Source organism: Bombina bombina, chromosome 2, assembly GCF_027579735.1.
Source record: "Bombina bombina isolate aBomBom1 chromosome 2, aBomBom1.pri, whole genome shotgun sequence".
NCBI classification, from domain to species: Eukaryota; Metazoa; Chordata; class Amphibia; order Anura; family Bombinatoridae; genus Bombina; species Bombina bombina.
The window spans coordinates 1,175,811,199-1,175,823,698 of NC_069500.1; the positions used below are offsets into that span (position 1 = coordinate 1,175,811,199).

At 37.7% G+C, this 12,500-nt stretch overlaps 1 protein-coding gene across 2 annotated transcripts in view; it reads left to right on the forward strand.

The window, feature by feature from the left end:
• The window catches only part of TENM3 (teneurin transmembrane protein 3), a 756,540-nt gene that overhangs the window by 566,371 nt on the left and 177,669 nt on the right, over positions 1–12,500 (forward strand). For both annotated transcript variants that reach the window (XM_053703859.1, XM_053703860.1), the window contains one exon: positions 9,136–9,403. In XM_053703859.1, coding sequence (XP_053559834.1) covers positions 9,136–9,403 — 268 coding nt within the window. The remainder of the gene's footprint in view (positions 1–9,135; positions 9,404–12,500) is intronic.

The window sequence follows — 12,500 nt, forward strand, 5'->3', positions numbered from 1 at the left end:
AATAGGCAAAACGAATTTCGAAAAAGGACCATAATACGGTTTGAGGAATTGCTACCTGGAATTGTAATATCTTTGGAACATGGCCTTCCTCTATGGTTTGCAAATTTTGTGTTTGAGATGGCACTATCTATCGTACATTCTAGTATTAATATTGTGTATTTACATCAACATTTCAGGTTGGTTTGTAACAAGTACCACCTGGTGCTACCCTCACTCCACTAAATAATATTAGGTATAATGAAGAAAAGAGAAAAAATGAGTTTATAGGGGAACTTATTTCTTAAAAACGTAACTATTACTTTACAGATTAAAGTCTATAAATCAATAAATGACAAGATCTCTGATGGAAATTAAAATAAGCAGGAAACGTCGGCATCAGCTGGGGTCACCCCTCAAAGACCTCCGGTGGTAACAGACCTTTATTTTCTTTTTTCCAGTATTTGAGGGGTGTCCACACCTGATGCTGATGTTTTCTGCTATCAGCCAGGAAAGCGGAGAGCATCCCTTTCTGATCCAATCAGTGGGGTCTTGCTCCTGATATTATTTTTCCATTTTCACTTCCGCCTAGCCACATAGGCATACCCTCCTAAACAAGGCCTTTTTACCACTTGGAGGTAAAGTGATCATAGCTTCTTCAGGGGCTTGTTTCAATTTCTATCAAAGGGCATGTCACTTATTGATTTATAGATTTAAATATGCAAAGTAAAAGTTAAGTTTTAAGGAATTAGTGCACCCATAACCTCCTTTTCCTCTCTTCTCCCTTATACTTTCCTCTATGGTTGCCACCTGTCCAGAAATTACCTGCACAGTTCAGGTTTCCATTTGTGTGTTTGGGTTTGAAGATGAGTCAGGCCTGAACATGCAAATGTCTGCATTTAGTTTGAAACGGCCAAAGCCAAATGGTGACATTTTTCAACATACTGCACATACCTACAGTTATTTCTCTCTTTCGTGTGAGTCTCTTTGTGTAAGTGTCTTTATGTGTGAGAGTGTGTGTTTTTGTGTTTGTCCCAGTCTTCATGTGTGTGATAGAGAATGTGTGTGAGTGTGTGTGTTACACATGTATATGAGAATGTGTGAGAGTGATAGTGGCTTTGTGTGTGTGAGAGATCGAAAGTATGTGTGTGTTAGTGTGGGAGAGAGAGTGTAAATATCTATGTGCAAGTTTGTGCTGTTATACATAGTGTGTACTCTGCAAAAAAATGTTTTGCTGTGCTCTGCATGGTGCAAGAGTGTTTGGCCTGAACTAAAGGTGGAAACATGTGACTGAACAAATTAGCGTCTGCTTTTAGGTTTTATGCTGTTCGGTATATTTATTGTGCTAGTGAATAGAGTCTGTGTATGCAAACAGACTGTGTAAAAGTAAGAAAATCATTTGGAAAAATAGTTTTGATTCAGTTAGAGACAAAATACATCTTTGCAATATACTTCTAGCAAGTGCACTTTATCTTATAGGTAGAGTTAAATCATATATATGGTTATAGAAGATGTGTATAAAGATTTATATAAATATATTTTTACTGAGGGTTTTGCCCTGTCAGCCCGCTGACATATTATTACACCTTCCATGTGCATCTGGCTACTCTGTTAGACTGTTTAATGGCTGCGGCAAAGGACTGCACAGCATTACAGCTCATTACAACTCTATTTCATCCAATAGGTTAAAATGTAATTATTTGATTAGTTTTTGTATTAAGCATTTATTAGTTGCCATTCACCTTGTTACTATTCTAGACTAGAGCACTGGTTTTCACACCTGTCCTCAGTACTCCCTAACAGGCCAGGTTTTTAGGATTACCTTGGGTGAGAGATGGTTAAATAACCATGTTTACTAATCAGCTGATTAATTCACCTGTGCTCTAGGCCTGAGGACAGGTTTGAAAACGAGTGGTCTACAGCAGCTAACAATTAGTATGTGTGTAATGTCTTTTCAAATTAAGTCTGCAGCTCAACTTTATATGGTTTCATAAATGAAATGTAGTATTGTTTGTACAGTACTGCCATGTAGACCAATAACAGTTATGCATGTAAAATAATTTACAATACATTTGCATTGCACTCCTAAAATTAATATTTTATTGTATGTTACAAGCAGAGAGACAACATTGCAATAAAAAGCATTAGAAACTCACATATGAACATTAGTATATATTTTTTCGTTCAAAATATACACATAGATTAAACAATAATTGTAGATCTATCAGATACTTTTAACTGAAAATAGAAACAGAAAAATACATAGTTCCTTTCCACGGAAATAAAGATACACACTAAAACCGCAGAGGAAAAAAAGTATAAAAACAAATCACAATTTTATGTTGTGTGATAGATGAGTGTATACATTCTCACTTTTGCTTTTATCGCCACAAGATTTTTTTTTTTAATACTTCTCCTTTCATTACTTTTCACTTGCTATATTTCTGTAAAACAAAAAAAGGGAGTCTATAATTTTTAAAACAATTGGAGGAGAAATCAGACAGCTGTTTTATTTAAGCCCAGACAGTGGAGATGAAAACTTGATAAATGGAAATGCTTGATAATAAAATGTAAGAATGAAATAAGAAAGCACACTCTGTCTGCCAAAATATTCCAATAAAAAGGAATGTCTGTAACAGCTCCCATGGGAACCCTCAGTATGTGTATTTTGTGCAGTTGGCTATGCATATCAAATGAGCAAAGCTTTGTAAATTAGCAACCATAAACGCTAGTATTCTTTGTGTAGGAATCTTATTATAGATTGTAATCCTGTCATTGAGAGTTGAAGTGAAATAAAGGTGATTACTTTAGTTGCCAGATCAGAGTATGTAAAAGTCGAAAATCTCCGTGACTAATGACGGCACAGAATCAGTTTCCCATTTGGAAAAGCCAAAGACTCTGCAGTGAGTAGTGATAAAGTTGTGAACCATGTGTGGGACATTTTTATTTCTATGCCAAAAGGAAAGACAATTTGAGAAAGTGGGTGTTTGATATTATATCCAGCAGATATATCACACACTTTAGAATGTCATTAGGTGCAGTCTTATAGTGCAGATATGTTGCTCATTTATGTAAAGCCTATTTGGCACAATTTACAAAGAGATACCATATTAAGTGATTTTATTAATACAATCATTTGTCTAGAATGCTCAGCACCAGCACCCTAACATACATTCTGTGCCATACTGTTGAAAACAAAAGCTAACTATAATCATTTTAGGCTGAATTTATTAAGTGACCTGCTGGTTATCCACTAATGCCCTCCTTCCCCGAAGTATCCACCTCAACCACCCCTTAAAATCAAAGCAGAATACCTTGGTACAGCAATTACAGCTGCTTTTATTGAATTGTACTTAAAGTACAGATATTAAACATTTCTTTGATTAGTATATAATTAACCAAATTATTTATAAAACTAAATTAAACTAACCTTTAACTCTATGGGTAGCACTTTCCTTTTAGATTAAGATTAGAATAAACCCATTTAATTTGACCGATTAAAAAAAAAAAGAAAAGAAAAACACCCCAAGGTTAATATTCCCCAATTCTTAGGACCCTGTTCCCTAAGAACCAAGGTTTTAATTACAATTAAACATTGATTTGCTCCTGAAAAGGCTTTTTGCTTTCCAACCAAACTGGTCGCCAAGTTTCTAGAGTTATCACAAAGCTATATCGTTTTAATTTAAAATTCTACCATTGCAAACAAATTTTCAAACAAAAAGTGCCTCTTAAGGTTACAGGAAAGCTTTATTCATGTAATCCTCCGCAAGTGAGTCTGCCCAACATGGACTTAAAGGAAGGAATGTGTGGTGTGAACTTTTAATGGCACCTACTGAGTGTGAATACATACTAGGACCACCACTAGAAATGTTGGGGCTCCTTACTAAACTATTGATCAGGCCCCCCTCTACCCCCTTTGACCTGTGCAATTTTCGGCCAAGTGACTAAAATGTTCTTTAGAGTGCAGTCAAACCTGAAAATGATGTGATGATGGTAGTAATATACATACACAAGCTTACATATAGATATTGTATCTCTCTCACACACAGACACTTACCATTTGTGTTATACTTATGATGCAATATGTAGGTGACAGTAAAATGTTGTAACTGTACTGACTGGCATGGTGCAAAATGGTGAAAAAAATTCAAAGTTGCAGTTTGTGCAATATCTGCTAATGCAATTTTATGAGGGCCACTTGAGCACATACAAAGAGTGATACACCCAGTTTGTGCAAAACTAATTAATCCATAGAACCCATAAAGACTTCACAGTATTGAGGCCCCCAAGTCAAGAATAGAACAGCTGAGAAAGCCTGTAACACACTCTCGCAATCAAACAGACACACACACACTGATACACAGACACACATAAGAAACTGTCCTTATTGAGAGCACCACAAGCACTACCATAGATAACTCTTTATCATGGAATCTGCTGGAAATATGCTAAAGGTGTGCTATTAACTATTAAAACAATTGTAAACCAGATTCACATGTTAAAAAAACTAGATTCCAATTTGTTTGCTTTATTTTGGCTTACTTTACCCTGAGAATTTGAAGCTCCGACACTGTCCCCACTGAAGTGCAGAAGCGCCTCCAGACTCTTAACTACCGCTCTAAATAAATAGTAGCAGTTGGCGCTCTTTTAAAGGGACAATCTACACCAGAATTGTTATTGTTTTAAAAGATAGATAATCCCTTTTTTACCCATTCCCCAGTTTTGCATAAAAAACAGTTATATTTATATATATTTTACCTTTGTGATTATCTTGTATCTGAGCCTCTGCAAACTGCCCCTTTTTTCAGTTCTTTTGACAGACTTGCAGTTTAGCCAATCAGTGATAGCTCCCAGGTAACTTCACGTGCATGAGCACAGTGTTATCTATATGAAATTCATGAACTAACACCCTCTAGTGGTGAAAAACCTGTTAAAATGCATTCTTAAGAGGCGGCCTTCAAGGTCTAAGAAATTAGCATATGAACCTCCTAGGTTAAGCCTTCAACTAAGAATACCAAGAGAACAAAGCAAAATTGGTGATAAAAGTAAATTGGAAAAGTGTTTAAAATTTCATGCCCTATCTGAACCATGAAAGTTTATTTTGGACTAGACTGCCCCTTTAATGGACCGCTGGCACAACAACAACACGATAAAAAAAAAAAAAAACTTTTAAAGAAGTGTGCTCCCTTGACAAAAGGTATGCATGCACATACCTTAGAGAGAATGCTGCACATGGGGCCCAAACCGGGGCGCCAAGGCCTAATTTTCTTTTTAATATGAGGAGAGTTCGTGGTTTCATTCCTTACTTGTGGGAATACAGAACCTGGCCACCAGGAGGAGGCAAAGACACCCCAGCCAAAGGCTTAAATACCTCCCCCACTCCCCTCATCCCCCAGTCATTCTATGCCTTTTGTTACAGGAGGATGGCAGAGAAGTGTCGGAAGATTCAGAGTAGTCTCTTATGGAGAGAATTACCTTTCGGTATGGGACTGGAGTTTTAAGTAGTCTTGTCAGCCTCTCAGTGAGAGCATTGACGAATGTTAGGGTCTGGAGATGCAGGAGAGTCTGCGAAACCATCCAGAGTTGTATTAACAGCTCCTAAGCAATCAGTGTTGAGGAGTTTCACTGCCTGCTTCTATCAATCAAATCCATGTCAGGTGCGATGCTACAAGACTGTCAAACTTAAGCGTCTGTGTGTCCCACGGTGGTGATTCCGGTAAGATCATTTAATTTTATACTTATATGATAACACAAGAAGACAGGGTCACAGTGCGACTCCTTTTATCTATATGGAATCAACGGTTAATATCTCCGGAAGGGGATTATTAAACAGGGGGGGATTTACGCATAATTTGCTTTATTATGTTTTATGCTGCGACATGTGTGAGATGAGGCTCAGGTAGATGTTGGAACATTCAGGTTTTACTTTTGTTTTTGGATAACTGCGCAGCCTGTTAGGTTTGGCGTGCTTATTCCAGGAGCAGGGGCAGTCCTGCATGGCACTCCACATGATGGGGTGTGGTCTCATTGATTCCTCTTTCCTGACCGTGCGGTTTACAGGAGACAAAGAAGTTTCTCTGTGGAGCCTGGGTCATAGGAGGTGGTGAGTGCCCCATCCATTGGGAGTATAAAGGTGCCATTTATCTTTTTCTATAGTCCATCTTAAAAGCGTAAGCTATGGAGGACTCTGATAGAGGGTACTCCTGCTTTACCAAAATCTAATACCTGCTTTTATTGTGAGGAGACGGTATACCCACCTGCTCAATTATGTTCCACCTGCCTTGATAAAGTACTTATATCTAAGAAAACCAAGATGTTTAGTACCACTGAGCCGTCCACCTCTGAGGGGTCTCCGTCCCGTGAGGTGTGTTCCCTGCTGTCATCTCCTATTACACATGCAGCTTCCCATTGCACTGCTAATCCCCCTTCGGGAGGGGCCCTCTTACCGCCAGACTTTTCTGAACAGCTACAAACAGCAGTGTCTGTGGCCTTCAGTGCTTTACCTCGCCCTGCTAAGTGCAAGCGAAAGGTCAAATATTGCTATCCTTCCAAGGGGTCATCTACCAACTTGTTGTATTTATTTGATACAAGATTATCTGCTGATGAGGACACCTCTGATACGTCAGAGGGTGCTCTTGCTGGGTCGGCATCTGCTGCCTCTAAACCTCCTGCTGCGGAGGAACCAGACTTTAGATTTAGGATCGAGCATTTACGCTTTCTTCTAAAAGAAGTGTTGGCTACTTTAGAGGTTCCAGAACCTAAATTACCCAAGGAATCTTCTATTCCTAAGCTTGATAATGTTTATTAGGATAGGGTAGTGCCACAGACTTTCCCAGTTCCCGTAAAGATGGCAAATATTATTAAGAATGAATGGGAGAGACTTGGATCTTGTTTTTCCCCTTCTTCTTCCTTTAAGAAATTGTTCCCGGTTCCGGACTCTCAATTAGAGCTGTGGGGTTCCTTCGCTAAGGTAGATGGAGCTATCTCCATGCTTGCTAAGCACACTACCATTCCGCTTGAGGATAGTTCATCGTTTAAGGAGCCCATGGACAAGAAGCTAGAAACTCTGTTAAGAAAGAGGATTCAGCACACAGGATATTTATTTCAACCTGCAGTGTCGACCCACAACTGCTCGCTGTCAGCGATTCACATTCCGGTTGTGGACAACTGGGAAGCGGATTTTCTCAGCAGGCAATAGTTTAATCCGGGGGAATGGTCTCTCTATCCCGAGGTGTTTGTGGAGATTTGCAACAGATGGGGGACGCCGGAAATAGATGGCTGACTGCGTGGAGATTGAACGCTTATTCCTAGCCAAGAGAGGTTTTTCTGAGAGAGTGATTGATACTCTCGTTCAAACTAGAAAGCCGGTCACTCGTCACATCATAAGGTGTGGAGGACTTATTCTGGTGTGAAGAGCGTGGATTCCCCTGGCATAAGGTCAAGGTGTCCAGGATTCTTCCTTTTCTTAAAGATGGTTTGGAGAAGGGACTTGCCGCTAGTTCCTTAAAGGGACAAGTTTCAGCGCTTTCTGTGTTATTGCACAAGAGTTTCGCTAAGCTTCCTGATGTACAGTCTTTTGTTCAGGCTCGTTCTAGAATCTGGCCTGTGTTTAGACCTATCGCTCCTCCCTGGAGCTTAATTCTATTTCTTAAAGTTTTGCAGAGGGCTCCGTAGAGTATCTGAGATGGCTGCCTTGCAATGTGAGCCCCTTTACCTAGTATTCCATGCTGATAAGGCTGTTCCTCATACTAGGTTAGGTTTTCTTCCTAAGGTTCTTTCAGATTGCAACATCAATCAGGAGATTGTTGTTCCTTCCTTGTGTCCTAACCCTTCTTCTTTGAAGGAGCGGTTACTTCATAATTTGGATGTAGTTCGGGCCTTGAAGTTCTATCTTCAAGCTACTAAGGAGTTTTAGATAGACTTCTTCTTTGTTGGTTGTCTATTCTGGGTAACTTAAGGGGCAGAAAGCCTCGTCCACTTCCTTATCTTTTTGGTTGAGGAGCATTATTCACTTAGCATATGAAACAGCTGGACATAAGCCTCCTCAGAGGATTAAGGTTCATTCAACTAGAGCAGTGGCTTCCTCTTGGGCCTTCTAGAATGAGGCCTCTATGGAGCAGATTTGTAAGGCGGTTACCTGGTCCTCCTTACATACCTTTTCAAAATTTTACAAGTTTTTGCTTCGGCTGAAGCATCTTTTGGGAGAAAGGTTTTGCAGGCTGTGGTGCCCTCAGATTAGGGTCCGCCTCTCATTTTTTACCCTCCCGTTTCATTCAGTGTCCTCTAGAGCTTGGATATATTTTTCCCACAAGTAAGGAATAAAGCTGTGGACTCTCCTCATATTAAGAAGGAAAACATAAATTATGCTTACCAGATAATTTCCTTTCCTTCTGTATGAGGAGAGTCCGCGGCCCCCGTCCGTTTTCTCCTTTAGGCAGACCAAAATTTTTGTTATTCTTCTGGCACCCCTGATATTTCTCCTACGGTTTTTTGTTCCCTTGGCAGAATGACTGGGGGATGAGGGGAGTGGGGGAGGTATTTAAGCCTTTGGCTGGGGTGTTTTTGTCTCCTCCTGGTATCCAGGTTCTGTATTCCCACAAGTAAGGAATGAAGCCGTGGACTCTTCTCATACAGAAGAAAAGGAAATTATCTGGTAAGCATAATTTATGTTTTTATGGCACCCTGGCCTACTTGGCCCCTAATGCAATTGCTAATGTCACCTCCTGATGTCATCTCTGATAGATGCAATAATGTGAATATGGCATTTTTTCCTGTATGTTGAGTTTGGTTGAAAGAGCAATCTCGTGGTACGGGGCGTTGAACGTTTGATAACTATATAAATCTAAATAGTCAGTACAGAGGCTGGTACTGTGTGACCCACACTGTGTAAAAAAAGCCTTATTAGGTTTGATATAAAGTTTACTTTATGTGGATATGTGCTTTTTGCACTGTTTAATATTTTCTCTTTAGTACTTCTCTTTATTATTGCTGCTAGTTAAATTTTACATTACTATTAGTGACTTTATGCTATTTTCCTAAGGCTTTGCCCTTATAAATGTTTGATTAGCAAATTATCTGCAGTTCCGTAACTATTTGCAGCACAAGCTCCTCAAATCCAAACACAATTTACAGCATCTCTTTGTTTGTCTTCAACGTTAGGTTCTTCACGAAGAGACGACAATTCCAGGAACTGATATGAAATTATCCTATTTAAGCTCAAGAGCTGCTGGATATAAATCTGTTCTTAAAATTACAATGACCCACGCCGTCATACCGTTCAGTCTAATGAAGGTTCATCTCATGGTCGCTGTGGTTGGAAGGCTTTTCCAAAAATGGTTCCCAGCATCACCTAATCTGTCATACACATTCATCTGGGATAAAACAGACGCATATAACCAGAAGGTCTATGGGTTGTCAGAAGCTGTTGGTATGTATTTTTATTTTATTCCTATAGTAATGTTCATTTAAACGACTGTCAAATGATACATGATTTATTGTTATCTCAAAAGGAAAACCCAGTCTTTTGACAGTTTATATATTAATACTCCTTTTAAATAGAGCTTTTAATCTTTCGGTGACATTTCATTTGATGTTGCAGATTCCTAAACCAATGAGTATTTCAGAGGCATGTCTTTAGCTCACTCTTACTTATCCACTGAATTGGATAGCCTGTACTTATTATATAAAGGAAGACATGGTAATGAGTCTTTTTCAACCGAATGGCAATAGATCATCTTAAACATATTGCAACCAGCAATTGAAGGTTTATAATGTACAGAAACACAGGAGGAAGCCTTCTAAAATATACTGAAACTACTTATTTTTCTTTGTTGTAATTGTTTTTGCCACAATCCAGTGACACAAGTCAGATTGATACTATTATTTTTCATGAAATTACTTATTGTACTATGTTGTAACTATGACTTCTGAATAGTTGTAATTAATTATTTATTACCCCTCTACACTGCATTTAGCTATCAGCATTTTCTATTTTAATTTTGTAGTTAGAAAACTGCTGTGGAACAGTGATAATTTTATGGCCTAGGAAGCACAGGGTCACCAGTTAATCTTGTAATTATGACCAGTATTGGACTTGCATCTAAGGAAGCACAGTCGTTAAAAATAATGAATGCTGGACACATTTATTTATTAACAAATGTAAAATGTTTGATAAACGTGTTTAAATTTACCCTTTACTAAAGGTAATATTCAATTATGCAATATACCCATTGAATGTAGATTTTTAAGCTTTAATGTAGGTCTTTAGGAATTGATGTTTTGTATTCAAATCTTCATTTGTTACATTTTATGATGATGAAATGTTAACACAGACACGTTTGAAGAACAAATATCAAGGGGAACATTTGTTCTACAATGCAATTGTCAAAATACAGACATACATACTTAGCAGATTTATTTTTTTGAAAACTTGCATGATAATTTAGTCTGACCCAGAGCACAACCCAATCTGCTACTTTGACTCTTTAAAGGGACAGTTTACCCAAAAATGTTCTCCCCTTTAAATTGTTCCCAGTGATTCATTTTACTTGCTGGAGTGTATTAAATTATTTACAAGTAGCTCCTTAACCCTTATTTCAGCATTCAAAATAGCATATTTAGCCTGTGGTATCCCCACCTATACTTAAAGTTTGTATACTGAAGTCTAGGCTATTGATAAGCCTAATTAAAAACAGTCAGCAGAAGAAAATACACTCTCAGTGAGGTGCAGGATAGATAAGTAATGCAATGTTAATTTTCTATTGTTCTATATATTTATTGGGCTTTGGTTTACAGAAAATATAAGATAAGGATGCAAATATGTGTATGCAAAGTGATAACATAATGAGCTATGATATTACCTGCAAGCTCAACCCATTGTAATAGGCTGTGGTTTCAAAGCACAAATTTCTCACATGTTTTATACTCTGCTGCTGGTATAAAAAGCCATTGGAAATGCATTAAGGGAAAAACAATTTTACTGTGTAACTATATGCTAGGGAGAACTACAGTCAAAAAGGGAGTTTTGTTTTGCATCCATTAGTTGCTTCAAAAAAAGCTGCATTTGTGTCATGGTTCATTATAAAAAGGTTAAAGTCTTGGACTAGAAATGTGCTGCCACTGCTGAACTGAACATGCCTAGTGTTTCTGCACATATGCTTACACTCCTTATTGTCTCCGTGTTCAGCTCTAGACCATGTATTGCCAGCCCATAGCTAACTTTAACTTTGTGTTTAACTCCTTTGCAGAGGTTAAACATAGTTCTTTGCAAGTAATAGAGCAATAATAAAATCCTCTGACATATTAGAGCATTTTATGATTGATTATTATGTCCCTTTAATTTCGGCACCATGGCAAACTTATGATACTATTGAACAGTGCAGAAAAAGAAGATGCAGTCACACCCAACTTTTTCTATTTCTATCTCTAAGTTTTAAAGGGACATTAATGCCACACATTTTCTTTCATGATTCATATAGAGCATATATATGTAAACAATTTTCCAATTTACTTCTATTTTGCTTCATTCTCTTGGAATCCTTTCTTAAAGAAGCAAAAATGCACTATTGGGAACAAGCCCAACACATTGGTAATCCAATCACAAGAGGCATATTTGTGCAGCCACCAATGAGTAGCTCCCAGCTTCTGATCATATCTAGATATCTAGGTATCTTTTCAACAAAGGATACCAAGTGACAAAGCAAATTAGATAGAAGTAGTACACTGGAACCTTGTTTAAATTTGTGTGCTTTCTCTGAATCATGAAACAAAAATTGTGGGTTTCAAGTCCCTTTTTTTAAAAATATATTTTTATTGTTTTCCAACGGGGTAAAAGGAAAAGAAGAATAAATAACATGAGAATTTGTACATACAATACAACCAATAATCCCCCCTAAAAATAAAAATAAATAAAGATTATACTTCTAATAAATCCAAAAATAAGACACATCGAATCTGAGCTCACCGGCCGCGTACAATAACTTATCAAGGTGCGTCTGCAAGGGAAGGAAGAAAAAAAAGAATACAATAAAAATGATAATAATCTCTCCCTCTCCTACCCTAAAGAAGGAAGACTATCAACAAGAATTAGTTGGGAGCCCAGAGTATTGGGTCATGTCCCTTTAAATACATGTCTGTAATATATGTTTTAAATCCGACAATTAATGTATTTGTATTTAAAAGAATTCATATTTAAATTTGCTAGAGAATTACCATTAAATACTTGGCATTAATCCTGGATGTGATGTAATAAGGTTCCTCTCAAAGAGAATGTTCTTAAAAGCAATTACATCTAACTGCACAAAGTGCAAATAGCATGTACTGTAGCTTTTATTATATATGTTTAATAATGTGATATATGTTTGTCAGTCACCCTGTTTGTTTAGCTTTATTCTCTCTATTATTTAAACATTTTAGACAGCACTATACGGCTGTACATACATTGGATAATGACAATACACATTTCCACATACTTGAGCAAAGTGATAGGAGAAATTTGCCCTTGAGTGACACTTGTTAGTAAATGT